This window comes from Epinephelus fuscoguttatus, linkage group LG6, assembly GCF_011397635.1.
Source record: "Epinephelus fuscoguttatus linkage group LG6, E.fuscoguttatus.final_Chr_v1".
NCBI classification, from domain to species: Eukaryota; Metazoa; Chordata; class Actinopteri; order Perciformes; family Serranidae; genus Epinephelus; species Epinephelus fuscoguttatus.
The window spans coordinates 28,903,657-28,930,670 of NC_064757.1; the positions used below are offsets into that span (position 1 = coordinate 28,903,657).

The 27,014-nt window shown below is 41.8% G+C and overlaps 1 protein-coding gene across 1 annotated transcript in view; it reads right to left on the reverse strand.

Moving 5' to 3' along the window:
• Positions 1–652: 652 nt before the first annotated feature.
• plcxd3 (phosphatidylinositol-specific phospholipase C, X domain containing 3) overlaps positions 653–27,014 on the reverse strand; it is a 28,201-nt gene continuing 1,839 nt past the window's right edge. The window contains exons 2-6 of the mRNA XM_049578340.1: positions 11,409–11,665; positions 10,988–11,161; positions 7,296–7,471; positions 4,291–4,392; positions 653–3,275 (exon numbers count right to left, since the gene is read on the reverse strand). Coding sequence (XP_049434297.1) covers positions 3,119–3,275; positions 4,291–4,392; positions 7,296–7,471; positions 10,988–11,161; positions 11,409–11,665 — 866 coding nt within the window. The 3' untranslated portion in view covers positions 653–3,118. The remainder of the gene's footprint in view (positions 3,276–4,290; positions 4,393–7,295; positions 7,472–10,987; positions 11,162–11,408; positions 11,666–27,014) is intronic.

Consider the following 27,014-nt stretch of genomic DNA (forward strand, 5'->3'; position numbering starts at 1 on the left):
AAACATACTTATTGTATTATATTTCATTTGTGCCAATGTACCCCCCTTAATCCCACACACTGGAGCTTTAACCCTGTGTTAATAGGTGTAAAACAGCATTAATATGAGAGCACGATCTTTCGATTCAGTGATTCGTCACCGCTACGAACAGCTACATGCTAATTGTATGAGTCACACGATAGAAGGTCAGAATAACTCAGCAAAATACAGATTTCTGTCATACAAGTACAGATCTCAAATCTACAGTAACATGCTCACACACACAGTGAGCCACGCTGCATCTGAGTTATCTCTGTTTCCTCTTCGTGAGCAACACCTGGCTGCAGAATGGCAGATGCTGAATTACAAAACACAGTCTCAGCAAGGTCACCCTGGGTGCCGCTGCCCACCCGCCTCCATCCTCATCACCCTGGTAACTGGATGATTTTAGGATGCTCCTCTGCAACAGACAGGGAGTGAAATGCTGGAATGTTAGCTTAAAAGCTGCAAATCTACTTTAGAATTAGAGTACTGCCATTTCGTGGCTGAATTGAATTACAGTTTTATTATAATGGCTTTAATAATGATTCTCCTCAATCAAGCAACTAAACAACCAATCACCACTGAACGAGACAGAGACTGGTCATGAAATGATGCTTCACTTAGTCACTCATTAGGCATAGAAGCTTTATTTGATTTGATTTGCCGTTTCCACTTAGAACAGAGTCACTTTTGAACAAAAGTGTTGGAGTTTTACAACAGCAAAGGACTCTTTTCACACCAGAACAGAAAGGCAATGACAACAGTTTGGACCAGGGAAGACACAAATGTCCTTACAACACAATTTGCAAGCCTCTTCAAGTCCGCTAATTTGTGTGGCTCCATTCTTAATCTGTATGGGATTGTAGCAGTGCAACATGTATAAAATAAATGAATTTGGAGGTGTGTCTTAAAGGGTCAAAACATTTCCAGCTGAGATGCACCCATGCTCTTGAGAACAATATAACAAATAACCGAGAAGATGCACAAACCTAATGGACCCTGTTGGTAAATAACAACATGTAGAAGTGTCTGGTTCATGCACACAACTGAAAATACGAAAAGAAGAAGCAGTATGATATCTCAGATAAGTTACAGTTAAGAAATTATTTTAAATTACTTTGCAATAGTTTAAATAATTTACAATTCATCGGCAGTATACTATTTGCAATTTCAGTATGTACAAACTTTCCACGATATAAAACATTTGAACATGAAACCACACTGAAGTGAAAGAAGTACTGTTTGATCTCTAAAACTTGAACTCAGTTCCACATTGAAGCATACGATACAAAAATGACTTCCTAGCTGATACTCAGTCACTCAATCACATGAGACTTTTTTTTTCCCCAATTTTTTTTTTTAGAAATGGCACAGTTACTCACAAGACACATACATTCACAAATCCAAAGAAGTTTCCCGTTTTGGTTTGTACATTACCAAACTAGACAACAATGTCCTTACAGAATACATTCTCAGCAGAAAATGCCACACTGATCAGAAGGTGTGTGGATGTTTGACTTGTATGCGATTGTTTTCATGCATAATGTGTAAAAACTTGCGATAAAAATATGTCCGTTATCGTCCTGGGTACCGTTTCAGAGTACTTCTCCATCTTAAAATGAAATACTGCAGGGTATAAAATGAGGAAAATGAAAGTGTGCTAAATGATACAGCAGAAATCCAGGGGGTCAGTAACATTCAGGAACATGAAACACCTAGTAAGGTAGACACCAAAGAGTCACAGCTAGATATTAAACTAAACACTTATTGTATTATTTTCCAAGTGTCAAAGCACTGCTGTTACATCGAGACCTCCTGACTCCGAATTATGATGTTGAGCCTTTTCTAACTTGAAATAAAATGGGCCTCTGAGTGAGTGTTAAGCAACTTGATCACCTGTTATTATGAAAGACACAACACCGTGATACATCTCATGATGACTCATATATACTGCACTACAGCAGTGAGTATAGGCGCACACACAGACAGAGGATACACTCGTACCCAGATGTACTGTATTTTTATACTTGGCTATCACGACTCAGCACCCACCACAAAATCCAATAAAATTGTCACGTTGGATTTCTAACCATTAGAAATGACTTGTGGCGTTAATTGCTTTTCTGGTTTTCTTACAGATTTTTTTTTTTTTTTTTTTGTCAGCAGATGCTTGTCTGGAAATTTGAAACACACACAGACATTATTAAAGTTTTCTCATTTAGATGCAAAGATAAATGGCGTGATTGGTGTTTTTCTCGGCTAGCCAGGCCGCACTCTCGCTGCCTATTTCTTGGTGGTTTTGAAGAGTGAATCGATGACGTATCGATACACAAAGGCGTCTGATCAATGTCTAGGCTGCAAGCTGATTTCAGAGGAGATTATTACTGGGAGAAAGCCCCGTGAGAGACTACTGCTGAGGAAACACATGGGGGATGGTTCATTTGTATTGAGTAAACACATTGTAATAACACTTTTTAAACACATTCTGCTCGAGGCATGTTTCAGGAACACCCGCAGTGATCTGACCAGGGGTGCATATTGTCAGAAAAAAAAATCTCTTGGACAGATTTGGACAAACAACGGCAAGCTACTTCACACCAGCCTACAATTTGAGTGGTTTAAGATACACAGACTTATTTTAATTAAAACAACCTCTGAAAAAACTGTCACTAGAATACCAAAAAATGATGTACGGATACGTTTAGCAGAAAGTTGATATGCTGTGAGGAATCGACCCCCCGTGAAGTGGTAAGCCTGAAAACAGTGCATTGATCAGTGGAAAAAGCTTTTTTACAGCACAGGAAGTAAAGAAAACAAACACTTGAAAAACTATTTTGATCCCCAAAATAGGAAACAAAACAAAACCTCATTCTCTTCGTGCTCCAACTAAACACTCTGTTGTGTCTCCCAACTCTTACTTCAACACCTTTTCTCCCCCATTTGAGCTCTCAATTCACTATAGCCCTAAATAAAGTGAAAGGAGCAGTGCAGCTCCCCTCCTGAAATAAATGCCAAAGAGAAAAGAGTGAGAGCACAGACCAAGCCCCTAGCGGTGGCGGTGGTGGTGACTGTGCTCCCTGATGCCCTTTGCAGGCTCTCAGGTGGCGTCATCTTCATCGTCGTCCAGGTGATAGTTGAGGGTGATGACGGCGCTGATGAATTCTCCCAGCTCCACAAAGTCAGCTGTGATAATGTTGATGCCACTCTCCCCGGGTCTCTGCGATCTGATCCACTGCATCATGCCCGGTAAGGCCCTGGGAGGACGCACAAAAACACACACAGACACACTTTAGGGGGAAAGAGGGAGAGGGGGATATGAAGTCACAAAAGATCTAGAGAGGGATAGAAGAAGGGATGATTCATGGTCGGCTGGTTTAACACAGAGAGGGGCACGCTGTGATAAAAGATATCTGTGACGCAGCATGGGATGTCTGCAAGCCAGCTGTGAGGATGACACTCTGAACGCTCGCTGGACGTGTTCATGTGAGCCGTGCACCGGGGGGAGGGTGTTGCTCCTGCAGATGCCTCGCCCTGCTTTCTGCACGGCAAAAATCCTACAAGTCGTCTCCTTCACACGCCTCGCTTTCTTGTTCTATCGAGTCCTGCGCTGGCAAAACGAATGGGCGGAATTTTGAATGATGTCTGCATCAAAGTAACCAAACGCCTGGTGAGAATGGCTGATAGTGGGGTTATCAAATGAATAATTCATGGCAGGAAAATTGATGTTTTTGCTGCTGAGGCTTTTAACAAACTGGTGACATTAAGAAGGAGTGATATACAGACAAACCTGGGGGTAAATCAGCAATAAAAATTCCCGAACCAGAACTGAAAAGGGGAGATATAGAAAGAGGGAGGAGAGGGATGAGAAGCATCGCCTGGGGTTTATGGCAGCTGCTCAAAAAAAAAACCCTTGAATGAGGTCAGTGTCAAACGCCTGGGGAAACCTGTAGAAACCAACATGCTTCTGGATTTAGTTATAAAACGCTGTGATGACTCACATATGACTGTTTTTGTGTGTACATGCACATGAAGTTTTGTTTTGAGTTGTTGTGGGTAAATCATGTCATTTATGTGGCCTCTGTTGCCTCAGGTGTTGCTATAAGTTTGGCTCCACAGCGCCTGTGTGCCCAGTGAATAATACTGTGTGCTTCCTGGGGTGCTCACCCCGCATCTTATCCAATCTCACTGTTTTACTGAACATAAAACATTTACAGTTGTTGTTTCTGTCTCTCTGTTAAATGAAACACACACATAAGCAGATGTACACACCTTTCTGTGATTGTCTCTCTCAGTCCGCTGGCCACGCCCTTCATCACAGTGCTGGCCTTTGGTGTCAGGACCACCTGGGAGACAAAGAAGGTCCCCTTCCTCCTGCAGGACACACACCAAACATTTACAGTTACATTTTTTCTGTTCTTTCTTTCTTTCTTTCTTTCTGTCTTTTTTACATAATATGTATTCCTGTAAAGCACTTCATGACATCTGCTGCAGAGAGGTGCTGCACATATGAATAAACTTTGATTTACATCAGAATCAATTACTTAAAGGATAACTGGTATTTTTCAAGGGCACCATGGTGATGCAATGGTTAGCATTGTCGCCACACAGCAAGATTCTAACCCTGGGGTGGGGGAACCCTTCTGCGTCTACATCAAGCTGGAACGACCATCGTTAAACAGAGGGGGTGGCTTACGACACTACTTATCCCCCAACTACAATGCAATCTTGGGATCCCTCCCCAGACGACTTCACACCCATTCACCCCTGGTCCCGCCTCACCCTAACGACTCACATGGTGGCCAGATGGGTCAACGACTCACATTGTGACCTCAAGGACTCTGAAACTAACAGCTCACGTGACCCCTACAACTCTGCGAGGGTTCCCACCCACACAGAGTTTATAGCCTGCAACTTTGTACCAATCATTTAGAACTGAAGAAGCTTCTTGAATGAGAGGCGAAACGTCTTCAAGAAACACAAGCAAGTCCAGTTGCCTACGATATAGCACTTAAGATTACCGTGACCTGGGCCATGACCTTCACCGACAACCTTCTGTGTTAAGTTTGCATGTTCTCCCGTGTCACCATGGCTTTTCTCTGGGTGCTCCGGCTTCCTCCCACAGTCCAAAGACATGCAGGTTAAGTGATGACTCTAAATTGTCCGTAGTTGTGAATGTGAGTGTGAATGGTTGTCTGTCTCTATGTGTCAGCCCTGTGATAGTCTGGCGACCTGTCCAGGGTGGGATAGGCTCCAGTCCCACCATGACCCTCAACAGGAAAGGCGGTTATGGAAAATGAATGAATGAATGACTATTTCCAACCTGGCCCCTAAGTGACCACAGACCCTAAGCGCCGTAGCCAGCAGCACTTACTAAAAAAGCTTGTTTTATCCACTGACAGGCTCAAATTGTTATTAGAAGTGTCTGACAACATTATGGAAAGGATCCCGACAGAGATAGGTCATTTTGTTAAAAAATAAAAACCTTTTTTGTTTAATCGCCGTAAAACACACTTCATTCAAAGTCGAGAAACAAAATAAAACTCACAAAAACCACCTTGATTCATCTTTCCACTGCTCCAACAATCACCAGCTGTGGTTAAAATAAACCCTTGATTTATCCAGTTAGATATGAAATATCCTGGCTCTATGCATGCTGAAATTACTGTTTATTTAAATGTAGTCTGTTGGGTTTGGTGATGGCGACACTGGGGCTGTTTCTAGTTAAACAAAAGGATCTTACTCCTTTACAACAAGATCTATCTCTGTAGGGATCCTTTCCATAAATTATCAGACACTTAGAGCAATAATCTGAGCCTGTCAGTGGCAAAAACAAGTATTTTTAGGGAGCGTACTTTGACAGTGCAAACATGCTGACTGGTTATATTGCAGCCTGTTTAGTTGCTGCCGGTTGCAGTGGTCTTGCTCAATACTGGACCAGTTTTAAAATAAGTTGTCTCCCATCACTGCCAGCAGTTTTTTCAAAATATATGTATGGAGTATGACATGTATGACTTTTATAGGATAAAAATGTGGTTTTACAATATTTTAGTCTGTAGCAAAACAGGCCCAGCCTTATAAACTTGAGTCTGTCCCAGCCTCACTGAGCGAGTGATAAAATAAGACCATTGATTGTTGCGTGTAGCGGCCTCCCCGCTGGTCGTTGCTTTTTCACAATGTATAGGTGCAAACAGCCATATTCTAGAGTGCATTTACCATCAGGCTTCTAGTCCATTGGAGGCTTCAGCCAGTTAAGCATTGCAGGAACTTGTATTTCATCCCAGTTCCTATCCTCTTAATTGGTTATTGTTAAGCCATTCATTCATTCATTTTCCAGGGGGCTGGAGCCTATGCCAGCTGACATGGGCAAGTGGCGGGGTACACCCTGGACAGGTCACCAGACTATCACAGGACTAATATATAGAGGCAGAGAACAATTCACACTCACATTCACACCTTTGGGCAATTTCGAGTCACCAATTAGCCTGCATGTCTTTGGACTGTGGGAGGAAGCTGGAGTACCCGGAGAAGACCCACAGTCAGTACGTTTACATGCACAGCTTAATTGAGCTATGCTCAAAATTCGATTTTGGCATCTAATCGGACTTCTGTCCTTGTCCCAGTTTACATGCAACTGAGAAAATTGAAATACTGACAGGAACGTGTCCTCCTCCTCAACACTAGGTGGCAATATGCATTGTTTCAGCGGGTTAATATGGACACCTTTCCAGTTGACCTATTATGTCACTTAATAATAAACAACTGGAGTCAGGCGGCAGACAGGCATTTTCGAACAACAGCAAGATGGATAATCATACAGCTTTGTTCATCTTGTACGTAATGTACGCGTTACTGATTGTGCAGATAAGGTGAGCATACGCCAGCACGCGCATGCATGCATTGTAGTTTAACTGAGGCGTATACATGCCGGAGAAAATCTAATTCCAATCAAATTATCTAGGTGTCTTAATCGGAGTTGGAGAACTCTGATATTAGTCGGAGTCACACGTTTAACATGCACTTCAGTTGTCCAGTTATAGTCGGATTAAGGCAACAATTCGTTTTTTTCAAGTGTCATGTAAACGTACTGACTGACACAGGGAAAACTTACAAGCTCAATACAGCAAATTAAATTGCTACGTCCTGAACTCTGAGCAAAGTATAAGCATCATGAAAGTAAATCACAAGCATGCTAGAATGACCCGCCATGGTTGAACAAAGTACAGAGATTTTGCCCCCTTTAACCTGCTCACAGAGAAACAAAAGTAGACGCTGACCTTCGATCGGTGACAGACGCCTGGAGAAACTGCACAAGCTTCTCTGGATCAGTGGTGTTGGCCCAGGGAGAGGGCATCATCTGGCCTGGCCACAGGAAGGGCACCTCCAGGGCCATGGGGTGGTGATAGAAGACGAGCACCTGGTACTCCTTCTCCCACAGATACTGCAGAGTCACCTGGGGATGGAGACATAAAGGGGGGGACATGGTGAGAGGTGACAAAAGAAAAACAAATGGTGATGGGTGATTAGTAAATACAAAAGAACCCCCTCTGTGCTGCTGAGTGACAGAAAACATTTTGTACCTGGCAGTTTATTTAGTAAGCTTTATGTTTATTTGAATGGAAGCAAATAGAAATAAGTGGATATAATTGCATGATGTGATGCATCACTCTGATTATTTAGCAGCTTTGTTCCACACTCAGTTCTGATTGACCATAGAAATTGTCAGGTATGTTATTCCTGAAGACAACCAGTGTTTTACGTCTAATCATAGTGTGTTGCTTTTTGAGAAGAGAACTAAAGAGAGCTGGAACACAATTTGAATGTGTATTTTTGAAGCTATTGCAGGCTATTCAAGAGGCAAACATATACTGAAAACATTTCACAGAGGACTGAAGACAACCTGAGAGAAAATACATGTTGAGTAAAACCTTTCTCCAGTTCAGTTTTTGTTTCATTAAACAGCAGTGCTTTTTCATTGCTATGGTTGAATTTCTGCAAAAGTGTATGGTATGGACACGTGCACCATATGTTTGTATTCTCTGCTGAAATATTTCTGGCAGAAGATTGTAGCTAAATCAAGTTAGGTAGTCCCAACAACAGAAAAATCAATACCCTGTGTCAGCTGATTAAAGGAAGGAGCTGGGTAATAGGCTGGATGGTGTACAAGGAGGTGGTTATAAAAATAGGCCTTTTCATCGCAACCCCATATATACCACATGGCTTTTGTTTTTGATTTCCCACATGAGGTGATTTGTTTTGTGATAATGAGCTTCCAGTTGTGCATTATTCTTGAAAATAAGCTAAACAACTGCTGGAGAAGAGTGGTGCGGCTGATTAAGTGTTTATAAGAGAGCTGCTGTGAGGTAGATGGGGTGACAAGGGAAGAGCAGATGTACTCATAGACGAAGGAGTGGAGGAAAGGGGAGCGAGGAGTGAATACAGTACCTGCGGAGGAAAGAACACCAGTTATCTGTCTACTCTAAAGACTACCCGAGACGTCCCAGAAGATGTTCATTATTTTTCCAGGATCCACTAGTCGCTGTTGGCCTTTTCCTCTTCTCTACACTTCATCCTCATTCAGCAGCAGCACCTGACAGGAAGCTATGATCTCTGGTATTGATTGGTATTCCTTCATCCAGGTTCCCCACATACACCCTCACCTCAGGGTGGGGGGAGAGACCAAACAGTGGAAAGTGAAAAAGACAGAGAGAGGCAACAGAGATACAAATCTGAGCGCAAGAGGAGTTCCCTACTTGACATCTATGCTAAAGGGCATTCCCTGTATACAGTGATTAGTGATGTGATAACCATCGTTCTGCATCTTAAGAGATCAAAACACAGAGATCATCACTGGTGTGCAGGGAGGAGGAAACAATCATTTTCAAAAGCCTTACACACACACACACACACACACACACACACACACACACACGTACTGAGATGTGTTCTGTCTTTTAGTTGTAAAGGTGTATCTGTAATAAATGTTTGGTGCCTGCTTCTAGGTCACACAAAGAAGTATTTCACTGTTGGAAAGATGATCTTTGCATAAAACTGGGCTGTCTATACAGTAAGAGATTCAAATACTTTTGACATTGGTACTACATGACCAGGGAAAACAGAGAAAAAGGGCTGTAGCATTTACCTTTGTCAGAGGGGTAGAAAAACGACAATAAGGGCTGCACCCTAATAGTCAACCAAATGTTAGTCAACTAGAAAGGTCATTAGTTGGCAAGATTTCACTGGTTGCTCAGTCGCAGAAAAAAAAAAAAAAGAAAAAAGGTGAAACTCTATTAGGAGCTGCACCTTATCAAAATAAATCAACACCTATATGACTGGACCATGTGGGGATTTAATTTGAAAGGACAGGCACAGGAAGTGGCCACGCTCAGCAGTCAGACAGGAGTCAGGTTACAAACCAATCACAGCTGACAGATATCTTTCACCTCTTCTGTAAATATTCAGTCTGATAAATAGGGTAAAGTTGATCATGTTAGTGCAGGGCTACCCAGAGCTTTACATCTGTCCCACAGATGATAGGCCTACACACTTATAAACAGCGCCTGGTAGAGGGATCTGCTCTGCACTCAGGATTTCAGGTAAATCCAAAGTGTGGGATCATTTTGAGACATGACGTATCATCTGAAACATGCAGTGTTAACAATGTTACTGATACTATTCTTTCTCACTCTACTGAATAATTAAGTTAATATCATAAACATGCGGGTGACTAGACGACTAATGGCCCTAAATAATGATTATTGATTCTTAGTCGGGGGCAGCCCTAATGACATTTAGCCATTTTGTTAGCATGCAGGCTGCAGTAACATTAGCCATGAAGACTAGGAAAAAAGTGTCAAGGTAGTTGGAGATTTGTGATAAGCCAGCCTCCTTTGGCAAATCTGGCACCCGAGTTTTTGGAGTGACGTTTTCAACATCTTGCCAGTGTACCGTCAGCTTGTTACATGTAGTCACACTGTTGTGGTCACAAAACTAGACCCATCACTAAGGTTAAATGCCCTTGTCTGGGAGTAACTAATAACTAATGATGACGCATAATGAATTATGCTGGATTACTATGTCTTAATTTCTGGGCTATTTAGGATTTTTGGGGTGATGGTACAGAAAAGTGAAGCATTGGAATACGGATTTGGACATTGCTTACCATGGCAACGACATGAGCTCTGAAGCATTTGAGCCAGCCCTACAGAATCTTAGGTAGATCTGATCAGTACTGCCTAGTTTTACTGTTTGATCTGAGTTTGAGAGCGAGATCTGATTCTGTGCGTCTTGTATCCCGATGCTGAAACACAATCTGTAGTTCGATCAACAGTTTTAAAGCCAGCAAAAATTCACAGATTTGAGCTTGGAGATGAGCGGGGAGATCTGGGAGCTGGCAAGATGGATGGCAGTTTAGCATAGGTAATTTAGCCATGCTAACCACACTGTTTGATGCAAAACTGGTTGAATTATTTTGAACTCCCACTCCCACTCACTCCTTTTTCCACCAATTTAGCTCTGGTTCTTTAACCAGTTTTGTTGAAATGCTCTGAATGGGTCAAAATTAGGTGAATGAACCAGAAAGGAACCTGTTCCATGTTGGTGGAAAAAGGGTACTACCGACCCCCACTATCCTGGGGCTCGGACGGGTCAGGCTCCTCATAACAGACCTAGGCTATGGAACCTTCTACTTATCACACCTGGGGGGGGGGGGAGTGTTGACACTTAAGAGGCACATGACGAAGGCTTGCCATGGAAAGAAAGACGAGAGTCAACCTTCAATGTCCACGTTCGTATCCTTAAAAAAAATGTCGGGTTTAAACCTGGCTTGGGCTCATAATTACAGTTAAAGGGAAGGGCCGGGTCGGGCTCAGAGAGAACACGCACGGGCTCGGGTGGAGTCGGGCTGGATTTTTTGGGCCCAATCTAAGCTCTACTGTGAGGTGTTAGGTGTATTTGAATTTGACAGTACCTCTTGAGCAAAGACGACTGGGCAGAGTTTGTCCCCAAACACCTCTTTCAACATGGCCACCAGTTTTTCATGGTGCAGGTTCTGCACGCCGTAGAAGTGGTTGAAGTCCAGGAACACAACCTCTCTGGCATGAGCTGACAGGAAAGTGCTGATCTGCTCTAGACCTTCTCTGACCTAAGGAAGACAAATATGAACAAGACATATATTAATAGTTTGTTTAATGACATAATGATATGAAATACAGACACACAAATGATTGTGATGTGCTTAAAATCTTTGAAGGGCCTAACATGATTGAGCTTTCTGTCTGTACTCTGACTCAAATATGCTGCCACATACACAGATATGTGCAAACATCACTTAGCAACCACAAGCCTTGCAAAATATTTTACATCAAAAATCACCAAAATTCTGCACTGACCGTGGCACTGAAGAGCCCGTGGGCGAAGAACAGCTCATTGTCAGGGTCGCGGGGCTTGGTGGAGATGCGCAGGTCAAAGAAACGGATCCCAGCCTCCAGTTGGCTGGTGAAGTTCATCGTCTGTGTAGCTAACCACTTCCTCATTAGCTTCTTGGCCACCGTGCCGAAAACAGACACGAAGTTCTGCACCGTCTCCGGCTGCTCAGGGCCCACTGGAGACGCCTCGTCGATGTAGAAACTGAACGAATCATGGGAACCTGGAGAAGACACAGAACATGAGTCTGCATGTAGCTATCGACCGCTGCAGGTTTTATATCTGCAGTGGGACACAGCTGCGAGAGTGGGGTCAGTGCTGGAAAACAGCTCAGCGCCATGGCAACAACACTCACTGTGAGTTCATAACTCACGACCACGAGTGCTGTTATTCAGGCAACTTGAAAAGTTGTGGTCATGTATAATATCTTTCATCCATCACTTCTGAGACAGAACAAAGCTCTCAGAGAAAAACAATTCTCTGCCTAGTATTGGATTTTCTTTTCTCTATAACTTTCGGTATCTATTTTTTATAGTGAATCCTCAAATGCAGTGGTCTGTTGGTGGTTTCCACCTATTTCGTACATCTGCAGCCTGGAACTTTTGGTATGGTCCACACAACAGTATGTTGGCTCAATACTCTTAAATAAGTTATCTCAGTTTGAGCTTAAAGTTAACCCATGACCTTGGAAGTCTCAGTTTGACAAGAACATAAAGTACAACTAACATGTTGTTACCAACCACATCTCGAGGTCTTCCTCAGCAGATGGAATAACTCAGTTGTCATATTGATTTTAAGTTGGGTCTGTACCAAATGCCTTTTTTTACATTTACAGTTTCGACTGAGGACATGTTTTAAATTAAACTTGAAGGTCTGTCTTGTCGTTACCATCACCCATCACCCCCAATCATTTAAAAAAAATCCCTAAACAAAATCCACAATTTGAATAAAGTGATTTTATTTAATCAGATTTGTTAATGAATAAATATAATTCATGCTGCTGTTAAATTGCTGCTAAACTGTGCGGTTAATACAGATGTGGGCCTCCCTTTGTGTGCAGGAGAGCAAACAGTGAAAATGTTTTTGAAAGGCTGAACATCAACAAATTAGGATTGAAGCAGAATATTTGGTAAGGTAAAACATGTAGTAAATATTGTAACTGATTATTTAGACCATAAAAATAATGGATGTAGCTACCTTGATGTAAATGCCCTTCGCCATGCTGTATTATAGTCATATAATTGGCTTTTACTGTGTTAGTTAAATTGTAAAGGCATGCTTTTATTTTGAAGAAGAAAAGCCAGGAAGTTAGATTGTAAAGGTGGGTGCTCGTATTTTGAAAGGGTTTGTTGTCGGTTGTAACAAAGAAACCTCACAAATGTTGTGTACAGCGTAAATACATCTTCACAACCAGAGTTAATGTTTAGCATCTGTCTACATTTAATTTCATATTGTGTTTAATACTATGTTGCTTTATAATTATAATTTAATAATTTTCTCAGAGTTTAATGGGCATGTGTGTGCTAGAAAAAGGCTACTTTGCTGTGAGCTCAGTGTGCCTAAAGTTTGTTATGCTAAGGAAGAATTGCAATATTTTTAATTTTATTTGTTTGGAGGTACATTATTGAAAAAAAAGCTTTGTGAACCAACAGTCAGAGAGCCAGGCCATTAATCAGCTGGGGACACTGCATGTGACATCATCCAACGGTTTGTGGACTATTGTTTTGAAGCCTAAAGTTCAGCATTAAGGCTGTTACCATGTTGGTTTTTTGGAGTCAGAAGTTTTGGGGTTTTAGGCAAGAGAAATGTAAAAGCCCTAATAAAATGTAAACGGGTGTGTTACATTAAAATTCACCCCCTACATTTGTCATTAATGTTGAATTTAGCTATGGAGACCAAAACCATTTTCTGTACCAGGCGGTAAACATGTTTATTTGGGTATTTTAAAATGGGTGTCTGTGGGGAGTGATTGACTTCTGGAGCCAGCCTCAAGTGGCTGTTTAAAAAACTGCAGTTTTTGGCACTTTGGTATTGGCTTTATTTTTCAGTCCCAAGGAGGTTGCTGCTTGTTCTGAGATGTTGATTTAGAATTTGATGTCATCATTGTGAATGAAGTTTTCTACTATTTGGTACTGCCATGTTTGGGAGTCTTTAATTTTTGGTTACACGTGATGGCTGTCTGACCCTCTGCCTCTGTAAGAGGGCCTCTAAAATCTGGTCTAATCTAATCCTCAATGACTCAGTTTGCAATTTCAAACCCATGCAGAAAAGCTAGCTTCTACCTTTCAGAGTTCTTTCACACTTGCAAATATGTATTGTATTCTCTTATTGAAAATAATATCCTTCATTCTGTTTTATCTTATTCTCGTAACGCAATTGTAATATTGGACCATACTCATGTTTCATGGATCTTAACAAAACATGAGCGCCTCTGTGATTTGATTCTTAGTGCTGATTTTCTAATGAAAATTTAAAGTTTATTCCAGGACATCTTTATTTCTGAGCAGAAATAAGATCCTGTCATCATCAATAAAATCAGAAAGTGTCTGAGGCATTTTCAGTTCATCAGATAATATCTTTCAGAGACAAAGAAAGAGAAAGAAAAACTTCTGGCTTTGACTCATCATGTTCACAGCTATTTCACCCACTTCTCAATATATGAAGGATTCATGCAGCTCTGCTTTACAAGCAGAATTGGAAAGACCTCTACCAGACAAGGTCGCTGAACTTCTGCTTGCACTGAGATGTATGCGCTGTGAACCAGCTGACCTACCATCAAATCTCTAGCTCTAACTGTGGCGCTTTTTATCATCTCACAAAAAATATCAAAAGAGTGATAAATCCATTTCTTCTGCAGAAAGCTGAAAGCTGTTCTATGTATGCTACTGAGAACCTGAAAAGACTGATGCTGTTACACTTTTTAAATGTCATTTTTCAGTGCCTTGAGCTTCACAAACACGTTTTCATTCTACGCCATTGTTTTGGAGTGACAGCAGAGATGTCAGGGAAATGGTATCTGAAAACCTCAGATGAACTACAAACAAGCCGAGTAGATTAAAAACACCATTTGTGAGTAAGTGTTAGGCTTTATTATCATTTGGTTAAATTAAGGCTTTAAGCAAAAGCAAAAAATCATGGGTATGTTAACTGTTATTCTAGGAGCTATATCCACAGAAAAATACTAAATCTCATCCCGTTAGTGGCAGTAAAAATAACTTTGGGCAGATTGTGAGACTGTGTCGATATATTGATGTTTTCCCAGGTGTCACTTAAGCATTCCTTGCCATCAATCCACTGAGAAATCTGCTGGTGAGGTCTGAAGGTCGTGTGTCCTTCCATGCCTGATTGAGAGTGAGAAATGAGAAATGAGTAATGTGTGTGTGTGTGCGCATGTACATGTTATGGAAATTAGGCTGACAGTAATTTGGGGACCTTCGTGCTCTCATCACTGCAATCAACTCTCATTCTCTTTGTCTCTTCATTATGCTCCCTCACTCAAACAAACACACACCCTCCCCTCCCCGTTCACCAACGCACACATGTGTAGCTGAAGTGACCTTCAGCTACACTGCAGCGCCAGGTCTTTGCAATGGGCCCAGAGAATGACCATAAGCAGGGCAGACAGCTGAATCCTGGGGCAGGGCGGCAAACAGCATCTCCACAGGCTGAATCCTACCACCAGGGTCACAGTGTAACACAGTATGACCTTAACTAGTCGCAACAGCTGGCTCTGCTGTTGTTGCAGAGAAAGATTTCACTTTGACTCTGAAGGCTGTGCAACATCATCCACTGATCTACCATTTTACCTTATTACCTGGTCACAAAATGGTGAAAAATAATCAGTCATGATATCTTAAAGTCCCTCTCCAGACACATTTTAATTTTGTTAATCATTCCAACATAATAGTTAGAAATAAGAGGCTCGATGGAAAACTACTCTTCTCCCTCTGAGAAATATGCTTTTGGTTGGTTTCGCTTTTGCTTTCTCCAGCGCTGCTCGTGCTAGGTCGGCCGGTGAAAGACAAGCGTACGTGAAGATGGCTATTGTTAGCATTAGAGGAAACTTTAGGGTGCTTTCACACCTGCCCTGTTTGGCTCGGTTCAATCAAACTCAAGTTCGTTTGCCCCCTAAGTGCAGTTCGTTTGGGCAGGGGTGAACACAGCTGTCACACTCAGGTATGCACCAAGACCTTCTTGAAGAGGTGGTCTCGGTCCAGTTACAAACGAACTCTGGTGTTGTTTGTGGTTTGCAGTGAGAACGTGTTCTGACCTTGAGCCAAACTAACTGCCTTAATATGCACATTCAGCACATCCAATGCATCAAAACATTGTTTTCTAGTTGGAGCCGCGCCTCGTTTTCAAACTGTATGGTTTGACTAAAATGAACAATGACAGCAATATAGTCCACGATGAGCAGCGCTAAAATCAACCTGCGTAGTTGTCCCTCCATTGTGACATTAGAAAGTGTCACATTTATCTTGCAAGTGTACTCTTCTTCAACGTTTTGGTTACTTCCTGGATTTTTCCCACACGGAAATTCTGACCAATCAAGAGCAGCTTTCTCGCACAAGGCATTTGATCTGGTCCGCTTGTAAATGCTGCCGTGAGAACACGAACCAACTCTAGGCAGTTATGCAACTCTGTAACAGAATGAGTCCCTGATTCAGACCAAAGCAAGACAACTCTAGGTCTGAAAACACCCTTAGAGAGATTCTGCCATACATGTTTGAACCTCAGTCGGACTCAGATTCCAACGTATCAGAATGATAAGTTTGTAGTTAGCATCTTTTATTTATGTTGTATGTTAGCTTGTAGGCTATCTGGCAGCAGCTCACTCAGTGTTCGTGTTTGTTAAACATAAAATATTATCTGCTACAAAGGGGTTTTTGGTAGAAGGAAGAAGGCTCCAGGGTCAAGTTTACATCCAAAAACTGCATAGTCTACCATGTTTGCTGTCAAAACTTTCACTATCCTGAGTCCACTCTGTGCTGGAGGTTTCAGGTTCCTTTGACAGTGTTGTGTCAAAGTCTTTTTATTCCGTCAAAATGTGTTTCCCATAGTTACTAGACAGGGATTGGCTTTCATGTTAGTGACGTACCAAATCAGTAGAGGAATGTGAAAATATCTCTCTCGTGACAAACTTTGCACAGATACAAGGTAAGATAGTCAAGGTCATTCATTTTAGGGGACATTAATATTAAAAAAAAAAAAAAAAAAGAAAACACAGTTTAGAGTGGAGAGAGACTTTATAGCCCAAGGCAATGTCTTCCATTCACTTTTTTAATCCAACCAATAATCCAAAATCCACAGATATGCAATTTCATATCCCATAAAAACAATGAAAGGCATTCTTCACACTTGAGAGGCTGAAACTAGAAACACTTTAACAATTATGTCCTTATCAATATAATTAACTAAAATAGCTAGGGACCTACTTGCACAATTAATTAGGACATTTCTGAGATATTTAGTTCAGCTCATATATATTAAATGCAACACTCCCCTCGGATCATTCAACCAACATCTTAGCAGGTCTTAATGAAAGCTGAACACCCAAGGCATTACTTTGCATTACTAAAGAGCATTGTGTTGAATATGTATGACAAAAAGCCTGTGCATTGTGCCCGTGGAGAAGAAAAACAGAGACTAAAGGACCACACATTTTGCCAGGTGTGCAAGAAATCTACAAGACTGCAGAGACGGCTGTACACGGAGATGGAAACTGAATCCCAACACAATCAAGCACTGCTATGTGAGCTCTGAACATGATTAATTATTGTTTATGTTATTATGACATCATTTGTTATAACGCTGTGCAGTGTCTCAAGGGCAACACATTCATTTGGAAATGTGTGGAAACAATTTTTGAAATGAAGTGTGCGAACAATAGATTTTCATCCTCATGCAGATCTTCTGAAATAATCTCTAAAACGTGCCTCAGACTAAGTTGTTTCCTTTTTATATCTGTCTTTCGGAACTGAACCACAACATGCACTGGACCATATATAATGTTTACTGGGTTTTTATTCTTTCTTAATATGTAGAAGTGCCAGAAATAAGACTAGAAAGTAATTACTGCTGCCACAAAGCTTACTAAGAAATCCAAATAATTACTTCCCTAGTGACCTCGACCACAGTGAACAAACCTCTTCCTCTCTTAAAAAACAACTTATTTATTGGTAAAGACCTGCAGAGTGATTACACTTTGGTTATATATGACCACATTAATTCCAAAGAGCAGTGTGTAGGATTTAGTAGTATCTAGTAGTGAGGATTATAGATTGCAACTGGCTGAAACCCAGCCAACATTTGTATGCAGGGCCAATGTGGGTAGTGAATGAACTTAAAATGGGCCCTATATGGGATTGTCTGCTGGTTTCATATTGGCCTCAAGCCAGTTGCCTGCATGAGTGGGTTCCAGAAGAGATGCCCATTTTGGGCCCATACCCACTTGGTGCTCAAGTAGCCCTAGCATAACCCATGTGGGCAATTTGCATGGGGCCAATATGGAACCTGTGGACAGTCCCATGTAGGTCCCATTTTTCAGCCCATTTACTACCCACATTGGGCCCCACATAAAAATGTTGGCTGGGAACTTCGTCAGCGTGCCAAGCGTGAACCCCCAATTAGGATTCCTTTGGTCGTCATTATTCACGTGGTTTTTATTGGGGGCTGAATCATCTGCAGAGGTCACTTCCTCTCCAAAAAAATGGACCAGGCAATTAAAAATTTTGAATTAAGCAGTGTCATGTTACAAATCAGTGTTTTTCCGTCATCACAGATGGGCTGCTAGCGAAGCGCATCCTAATGTTCATTCAATCATTTCAGTACCTGCTTATCCTGTTGGGGGTCACAGGGAGGCTGGAGCCAATCCCAGCTCACATTTGGCGAGAGATGGGGTACACCCTGAACAGGTCGCTAGACTATGGCAGGACTGACACATAGAGACAGACAACCATTCACACTCACATTCAGAACTACGGCCAATTTAGAGTCACCAATTGTCTTTGGACTGTGGGGGGAAGGCGGAGTACCCGGAGAAAGCCTACACTGACACAAGGAGAACCGCAAACTCTGCATGTTCGAATTCTCCAGCCCAGGTTTCAAACCTGGAACCCTCTTGCTGTGAGGTGACAATGCTAACCACTGCACCACCACACCACCCTGGCATCCTATTGTGTTTAAGTATTTTCTCTAATAATTTATGATCCAGAAGTTTAAGAGGTTTTTTATCGGAAGTGAATTATCAGCAGCAGTTCCAATGATTTAAACAGGTAAAAACAATGAAACACTGAATAAAGCAATGTCACGTACAAAAGAAGTAGTGTTTTGTTTTTTTGTTTTTTAATGCTGCTCATCATGGAGGGACTGCTAACTATGGTGTCTGACTCAAAAACACAAACAGAGCTATCTACAGCTAGTGTTTGATTTGTCGGTTCTGAGCTGAAGTAGAAACATAGTGGACTCTGTAGATGTAAATGGTTCATTTTAAGTTAACGAAAACATGACGAATCTACATTCAGATGATTATATACTAAAGAAAACACATATTATATTCCATTTGGAGTGACCTGATTATTATAAACGATACCCAAACTGTCTCCTCTCATGCTGTCTGATAGCTTTAGCTGTGGTAGATGTGAAGACGTGCGCACGGACAAACACAAAAATGCACTGAAAAACATCAAAATCCTTGATTTACATAAAGAACCTCAGCTTTGAATGTGAACTTTGCAAACTCTTCCTCCCTCACATCGGCGACATAATCACATCACCGGGGCGACGAAGATGTGAGGAAAGTGGAAAGAGAGACAATGAGCCGGAGTGCAGCAGAGAAACAGATAAAGGCTGAAACAAGCCGAGATAATGATAACACGCCGATTCACTTGATGATGATGACGAGGATGACGGCAGTGGTGGCTGATGACTGTTACCTCAGAGAATTGATCTGCTTTAACTGAGTCATTCTGACTGAATGAGACCGGCCCATTCAGAGAGGACCACTGGTGGTTTATGACCTTTTTCATGACAAATCATTACTGCTCACCATGGACTCTATTTTAGGATGGAGAACAGAGAAAATGACAAGGAAATGGAAAGTAACAGGGTGGAGATGAGCTAAATGATACTAAAAGACAGATATGGGCTCCAGACTCCCCATCCTACCTCCTCCACGCTTCCCCTGCATGGATTTTTCTATATGATTTTTATAGTAATTCAAGTGTTGCTCATTCCAGCTCTCTATTTTTCAAACTCCTGTTCAATTCCCTCCAGTCTCACTTTGTCTCCTGCCTTGCTGCTCTCTACCATCCATTTGCAAGTAGCAGTGTTCACAAAGCACGTACATTTCTGATGAGACTTAATTATTTGACTTTTAGAATCAAGATAAATGTCCTCCTGTGTGAAAACTCAATTAACAGCCAGTCGTGAGGCAAAAGCAGCCCGTGGAGAATCCATACCTAATCATTCCTGCCTGTTTCTAAGATATTTTGACAAAATATTTACTCGAGCAGCTTATAAAATTGAAAAGTTGAGATGTTTTGTTGTGAGTGTAACACCAGACTTTGCTGTCAGTGGCACCGGGTCAAACACAATGATTTTGGTCAAAGTAAAGTTGAGCTAACAGAGATCTGGGTGGGTTGTGACTCACGAGGGCATATCCATTACAGAAAAAAGCGGTGTCATGCCCACCTCTTTACCACCCATTTGCTTCGTTTCTCCAGGACAAATATTCTCCCTCTCTTTGTCTTCCTCTCTACCAAACTATTTTCTCCTCCTTTGTTTGTTTTCAATTTTACATCCTCTGTTTTTCAGTGGCTTTTAAGCTGGCTGATTTCCTGCCCTTCAAGCATCTCGTTGCGCTACCAGTGTTTATTCTGGCATCTGATACCATTCATCCTCCTTGTTCGGGGGCTTAAGTGGCAGCAGAATGGTCTAGTCGAGGGACTGATGGACAGATTTACAGCTAAAAGTCCTGGCCGGCCTTTTCTCTGCCCCGAGGGAGCCGGCAAGACCGAAGACGCCTCTTCTGCAATGGATTTGTTTTTATTGCCTGCAAGGCCATCTCAACTTAATACAATTGCAGTCACCCTTCCCCCCTGGCCTAAGGTATGCTATTCATTTCTTACCTCTGGTAAAGCCTTAAGCTGCTACAGTCAGCCATTGGAGAGGTTAAGTACGGCTCCCTTGAGCCCTGTAAATCTGACACTTTTGTTCTATGTGGTCATTTTACTATCTGTGAGGGGAAGTCGTTTATCCCAACCAGTAGTTTGCCAGTTTTGAATGAACTCAGATAAAATGTAATGTTCTCTGCTGTTAAATTAATTAATTTTAGGTATAATTCTGAATGAAGTGCAATTTTTCTGATACTGTATACACTGAAATAACTTACTTAAATTACTCAGATGTAAAAATTAGCTTTAGGCCAGTTCAACAACTTGCTTTAATGGAATAGTGCAGATTTTATTAGGTGGGCTTGTATGGGATAGCTATCCATATTTAGTGTATGACATACTGTAGTGACAAAATGTCTAACAAAGCCACTGAGAGGCAAACAGGTGAACTTGTTCCGGACGCGTGTTCTGGGCTAACAATAAACTAGTGTCCAGTGCACATTATCTATTTGGACTTGGTGATCCATTTATTGTCAATACAATATAAACATGCTCACCATAACACAGAAGGGCGACAGCGTTGTCCATATGTAATCATTATCCATTCAGCAAACACACGCCAATCCTTCATGCTTTTCAACATGCTTCCAAAACATAGTCAAAAACTGTTTGCTTCCTGTTCCACACACCTGATTTCCATCACCTGGAGCTTACCTATATGGACTTCACACATGAATGCTGCCCCCTGTGTTCAATTTCATAACTGCATGTGTGTTTTAGGGTCTTTATACTTGTGTTTAGATGAGGATAAAATAAGCAAACAAAAACTATATTATGGCTCCAACACATAGAGTAGATGTCTGTCAGCAGCTTTGGAGAAATAGCAAGAGTGCCAACTTGGAAGCTGAGCAATGTGCTGCTCTGAAGGGGAGGCAGCAGCAAAACATATTTCATCCCCCTAAAAAAAATCTACAATAACTTAAGTGTATGCTACACTGAAAATGCTGCCTTACATCAGGTAGTCCGTTTCAATGGGAAAGCCATTCATGGCTTCAGTTACCCTCCTATGCTTTCGTCAAAGCAACCAGACTCCATTGACAAAAGCAGTGATTTTTGCTTGCTGACCAAGGGGGGTGCTGGTCTACTGCTGCCTTGATCAGTTGGTGTTACTGTGTGACTTTGGGAAAATCCCAGCTAACTGTTTTTTAAACCACACTGTCACACAGTAGGCTCATTTGAGACAAACTGTGCCTTGCCTAGAACATGGACGAGATCAGTCGGCTGCAGGAGGGGGCAGTGACAAAAAGCTACGGTCAAGTCAGACAGTTTCCAGCAGCCTTCAGTCTGCACAGGAAGTCACGGAAACACTCACATCCTGTTAGATCTGATGTCAGTTATTAAGATGATATCAGACTCATATATCAGTTTGTTCAGTCTGCAATTGTTTTGATAATGACAGAGTAGCTATTCTGTTCACAGAATAAACTGCAGTTGGTGGAGAGCAACTGCAGTGCCTGGCTCTAAAAACTACAGCACCTCGCTCTTGCAAGATTATTGCTGTCCAATTCTGTATGACGTCAGAGCAAGTCAAGATGACGTCGCACACAAATCTGACCGTCATGCATTGTGCGGTGATCACAGTTGATTGAATTGGCGCAGGTCTGGTTCATCTCAAACAAACCTAATAAGACAAACTAACTTATCAAGGCAGCAGTAGAGCAGCAGCTCCTGTATTCAGTGATGTTAAAGCATTGTGTTTCTCAATGGAGTTTGGCTTTGAAGAGAACAACATAACGGCTTCATTTCCTTGTTGGAAATTGAAGTCTGAAGGCGAGGTAAAGTGTAGCATACACTTAAACCGATATTGACTTTTATAGGTGGCTAAAATACGATTGGTTGCTGACCCTTCATTAGCAGTACATTGCTTAGCTTCTTTGTTGGACTCCAACCTGCTTCTCCAAACTGGGGGCATGCCGACTGACACCTATTGAAGGTAATACACTGACTATGGATACGTACAAACAACTCCACTTCAAAAGATCTGAGCTCTGCCTTTAAAGTCGCATTGATCAATATCATTTATATTAGAATTGAAAGAAACTGCTTTATAATGTAAATGGATTAACTCCTATTTTGGAGTTCTTCTGACCCCTAGCTGCCAAAAATCAGTGAACGATTGAATGTGAATGATCACCTACGCCCTTTATTCTGTGAAAAACAACCTAAGCTTATTGTGCACACCTGTAGGACACATAAATTCTCATGCCAGTCAGCAAATACTCGAATTCATAAGTCGACACCCATCCCAAAACACTGAAAATCCATTTTAATTACTACAGTAGGAAAACTCTAGCAGCAATTCCCTTCCCTCCAGTAAAGCTTGTTTCATGGCGAGAGAACCACAGAGAAACAGATTCACACACAGTATCTCTGGCAGCACACCTTTGCTGACCACCTCAGTCAGACAAACGTGCAGCTTGGCAGTCTGCAGCACTCACCCGACAGATCTAACAATAGCCACGGAAAAACAGCCCATCATGTCCCCCACTGATCAGCTCGGGGAAAGGAAAATGATAACTACTCCCTGCCACTTTCCCTCCTTCTCTCCCTTTAATGACCTTCATCTCTAATCTGTTACCTCTTCCTCCTTCTATCCTCTCCTGCTCGTCCCCCTCACCCTTTCCCCAATTAGCCATAGGGTAGAACTGATGCGGGTCAGCTGACTTGTAGACTCAATAAGTCGGCACAGTGTGAGGCCAAAGTGGCATGTGGGACCAAACACAGAGAGCTGAGTCATGTCTGGAAACAAACATCTTCTTATCTTACAAAAGGTGCGTCTAAGCCAGCAGAGGACTGGCAGGATTATGCTCATGAAAATTCTATTTTTGAATGATACAACAAAAATGTATGTTGAATGCTCTGATCAAAAAACCCAAACAAAATCTGTCACCTTCTGTTTTAAAAAACTGTTTTTGTCTGTTTTTGTCTATGGTTTTGATAAAAGCCAGTCTGACGTTGCCAGACTGTGATTTACACTCACTGGCCACTTCATTAGGTACACCTTTCTAGTACCATGTTGGACCCCTTCTGCCTTCAGAACTGCCTTAATCCTTCATGGCGCTGATTCAACAAGGTGCTGGAAACATTCCTCAGAGATTTTGGTCCATATTGACATGATAGCATCACACAGTTGCTGCAGATTTGTTGGCTGCACATCCATGATGTGAATCTCCCGTTCCACCACATCCCAAAGGTGCTCTATTGGATTGAGATCTGGTGACTGTGGAGGCCATTGGAGTACAGTGAACTCATTGTCACTGGAAGTAGCCATCAGAAGATGGGTACACTGTGGTCATAAAGGGATGGACACAGTCAGCAACAATACTCAGGTAGGTTGTGGTGTTTAAACCATGCTCAGTTGGTACTGAAGGAGGATGGTACCTGAACCGTTGATACAAGGCAGGATGGATCCATGCTTTCATGTTGTTTACGCCCAGTTCTGACCCTACCATCTGAATGTTGCAGCAGAAATCTTTTTCCAATCTTCTATTGTCCAGTTTTGGTGAGCCTGCGTGAACTGTAGCCTCAAATTCCTGTTGTTAGCTGACAGGAGTGGCACCTGGTGTGGTCTTCTGCTACTGTAGCCCATCTGCTTCAAGGTTCAACGTGTTGTTGGTTCAGAGATGGTCTTCTGCAGATCTTGGTTGTAACCAGTGCGTATTTGAGTTACTGTTGCCTTTCTATCATCTTGAACCAGTCTGGCCATTCTCCTCTGACCTCTGGCATCAACAAGGCATTTTCACCCAGAGACCTGCTGCTCACTGGATATTTTCTCTTTTCCAGACCATCCTCTGTAAACCCTAGAGATGGTTGTGTGTGAAAATCCCAGTAGATCAGCAGTTTCTGACAGACCAGCCCGTCTGGCACCAACAACCATGGCACCTTCAAAGTCACTTAAATCACCTTTCTTCCCCATTCTGATGCTCGGTTTGAACTTCAGCAGGTCATCTTGACCATATCCACGTGGCTAAATGCACTGAGTTGCTGCAACGTGATTGGCTAATTAGCTATTTGTGTTAAGGAGCAGTTGGACAGGTGTACCTAATACAGTGGCCAGTGAGTGTAATCTGCAACCTGTCAGTTCATTTTTGATTTCCAGAGGGTGTTATCAATGGCAGTAGATCAAAATGCCTCTGGACGCAATTGGATAGACCCAAACCCCACAGAGCAATGAAACACCTGACATAGTGCTGAGAAACCAACAAATGCAAACAGACTACTACAGCGTGCAGAGATGAGCTACGATGGTGTAGCATCAACATGTTGGTGAATGACTGTTGCCGTCAGGATTTGAAAATAGTTCAGCTATTCATATCACAAGATCACCCCCGTGTCATCTGTGCACAGGCAATAAGGACCCTTGGAATGAATCTCATAAAAAATATTTTGACCTTTCTTTGAGCGCCGCAAGGAAGTGCATTTCAATCCAACAGTATGACACTGGTTAAATGAAATGTCAGGCTACATCCCAATGTATAAAATCTATAACATAAGATATAAGAGTCAGGACTTTTTGAAAACATGGCAACTGCACATAGATTTTATGGCAAGAAGGGCAGCTCTGGAGACTATTGGTTGATACACTGTATTATAATGCATTTGTTGTTTGTGGTCATATATGGCAATGTCAAGCTTTCAAGTGCAAGAGCAGAGAAAGCTATGCATATTTGTATGATGTATTTTCATTTGCCTATTTTTTGTTTAACTCAGTATAAACGTGTGAATGACCTGAAGCGGGCCATGTCGGGTGGAAATCCATTTGAATGGGGTTGGGACCAGGGAAGATAAAAAATGTCTTTTCACAGCTCTTCTTCTTTTTTTGGGGACAAAATTCAGTCAGGATTCACAACAGCACTGAATCAGCTCCCCTCAGGGTGACAAATCATTTATTGGTGTCTTTGGACTTTGAAAATGATGCCATTTTAATTCAGCTGGAGTTCTCGGAGACAATCTGACAGAAAAGAACGATCAATGCTGTAAAATGTGTAAACCATGATGCTGGCACTCAGACTTCACAGTGATTTGCCTCTTAGCTACAACACTGATCAGTTAAGGAAAGGATTGATAGCTTTTCTTTTCCTCTGTACCCATGTCCCTGTGGCGTACCACAGGGTTACATTTCAGAGCCCATTTTATTCTGATGAAATGAGCCCTCAGTGGGATCTATTTACAGAAATTGTGACATTTCTTATCCTTGTTAGACTGAGAATCTGCAGCTTAGTGAAACCTGCTCACCCTCATATTCAAATCCCAGATGTGTCATAAGTGGTAGGTTTTTCCACCTTGGAGTCAGAACTATTGAGAAATTAAAACTGTTTCTCTCATTTAGGGACCTAGAGACATGCATTTATCTCTTCACCTATTGATTACTGTAACTCTTTGTGTGGGAGTTAGTCAGTCAGTTGGTCTTGTCTCGCCTGCAGCTTGTTCATCATGCAACAGCGAGGCTCCTCAGGAAGAGAGACCATCCCTCCCCTATGCTGGCCTCCCCTTATTGGCTGCCAATTAAATAAAATTGATTTTAAGACCATGAGTAGACACCAGTGTATATTTCTACTTCCAGAACCCTTCGATCTTTTTTTTATCAGTGTTTCCAATCCATTCTTTTTGTGTTATGTACATAAAATATCTTCACTTGACTTAAAATTTAATTACCTGTAGAAGTGGTTACCGGTATGTTACATACATACTGTATGGAGGTAAGTACCTTTAGTGCCTCCACCTCAGTCCAAATGATGGACTGAGGCGATATCCCTGGGGCTATTAACCTCTATACCTATTGTGAGTTTTAATTGCCTCCCTCAGTTACACAAACCATAAAACTAACACATTAACTGACTAACCATTTAATCACCCTGACAAACTCAGTTTACGGCAGAGGTGACTGCTCACAATCACTATACATTATCATTACTGTGGCTTTTAATCTATAGAGGCCAGCCAGGTAGATCTCAGTCAAAGGTAACAGCAAGAGGACATATGGTAGTATAGACACTAACAGTCACACAGCAGCTGTTGTATCTGTCAAAACACATATGCTACCTTGAGAATCTATAACGTGCTGTCTGTATAGCCATATACAGTGTTTTCCTATCCTTCACGGATCATTTGGCTACATTAGCTCACATCCAATTACTTGAAACATGACAAATAGGTGCCATTAAAACATCATAAAAACCAGATACTAATTAAGTCTTCTCTGTCCCCACCAAACCTTAAAATAAACGAATTGCCAATCATACATTAGATTATGTATACTAATGAGTACAGCTGTGCCACGCTGGCAACACAGACACAGTGGGGACTGTTTAGTTTTTTGGCAACAGCAGAACACTATGCCTTCACATCACCCTCATGGTGGAGTACTCCAAATTGCCAAAACACTTTGGCCTGGATCAT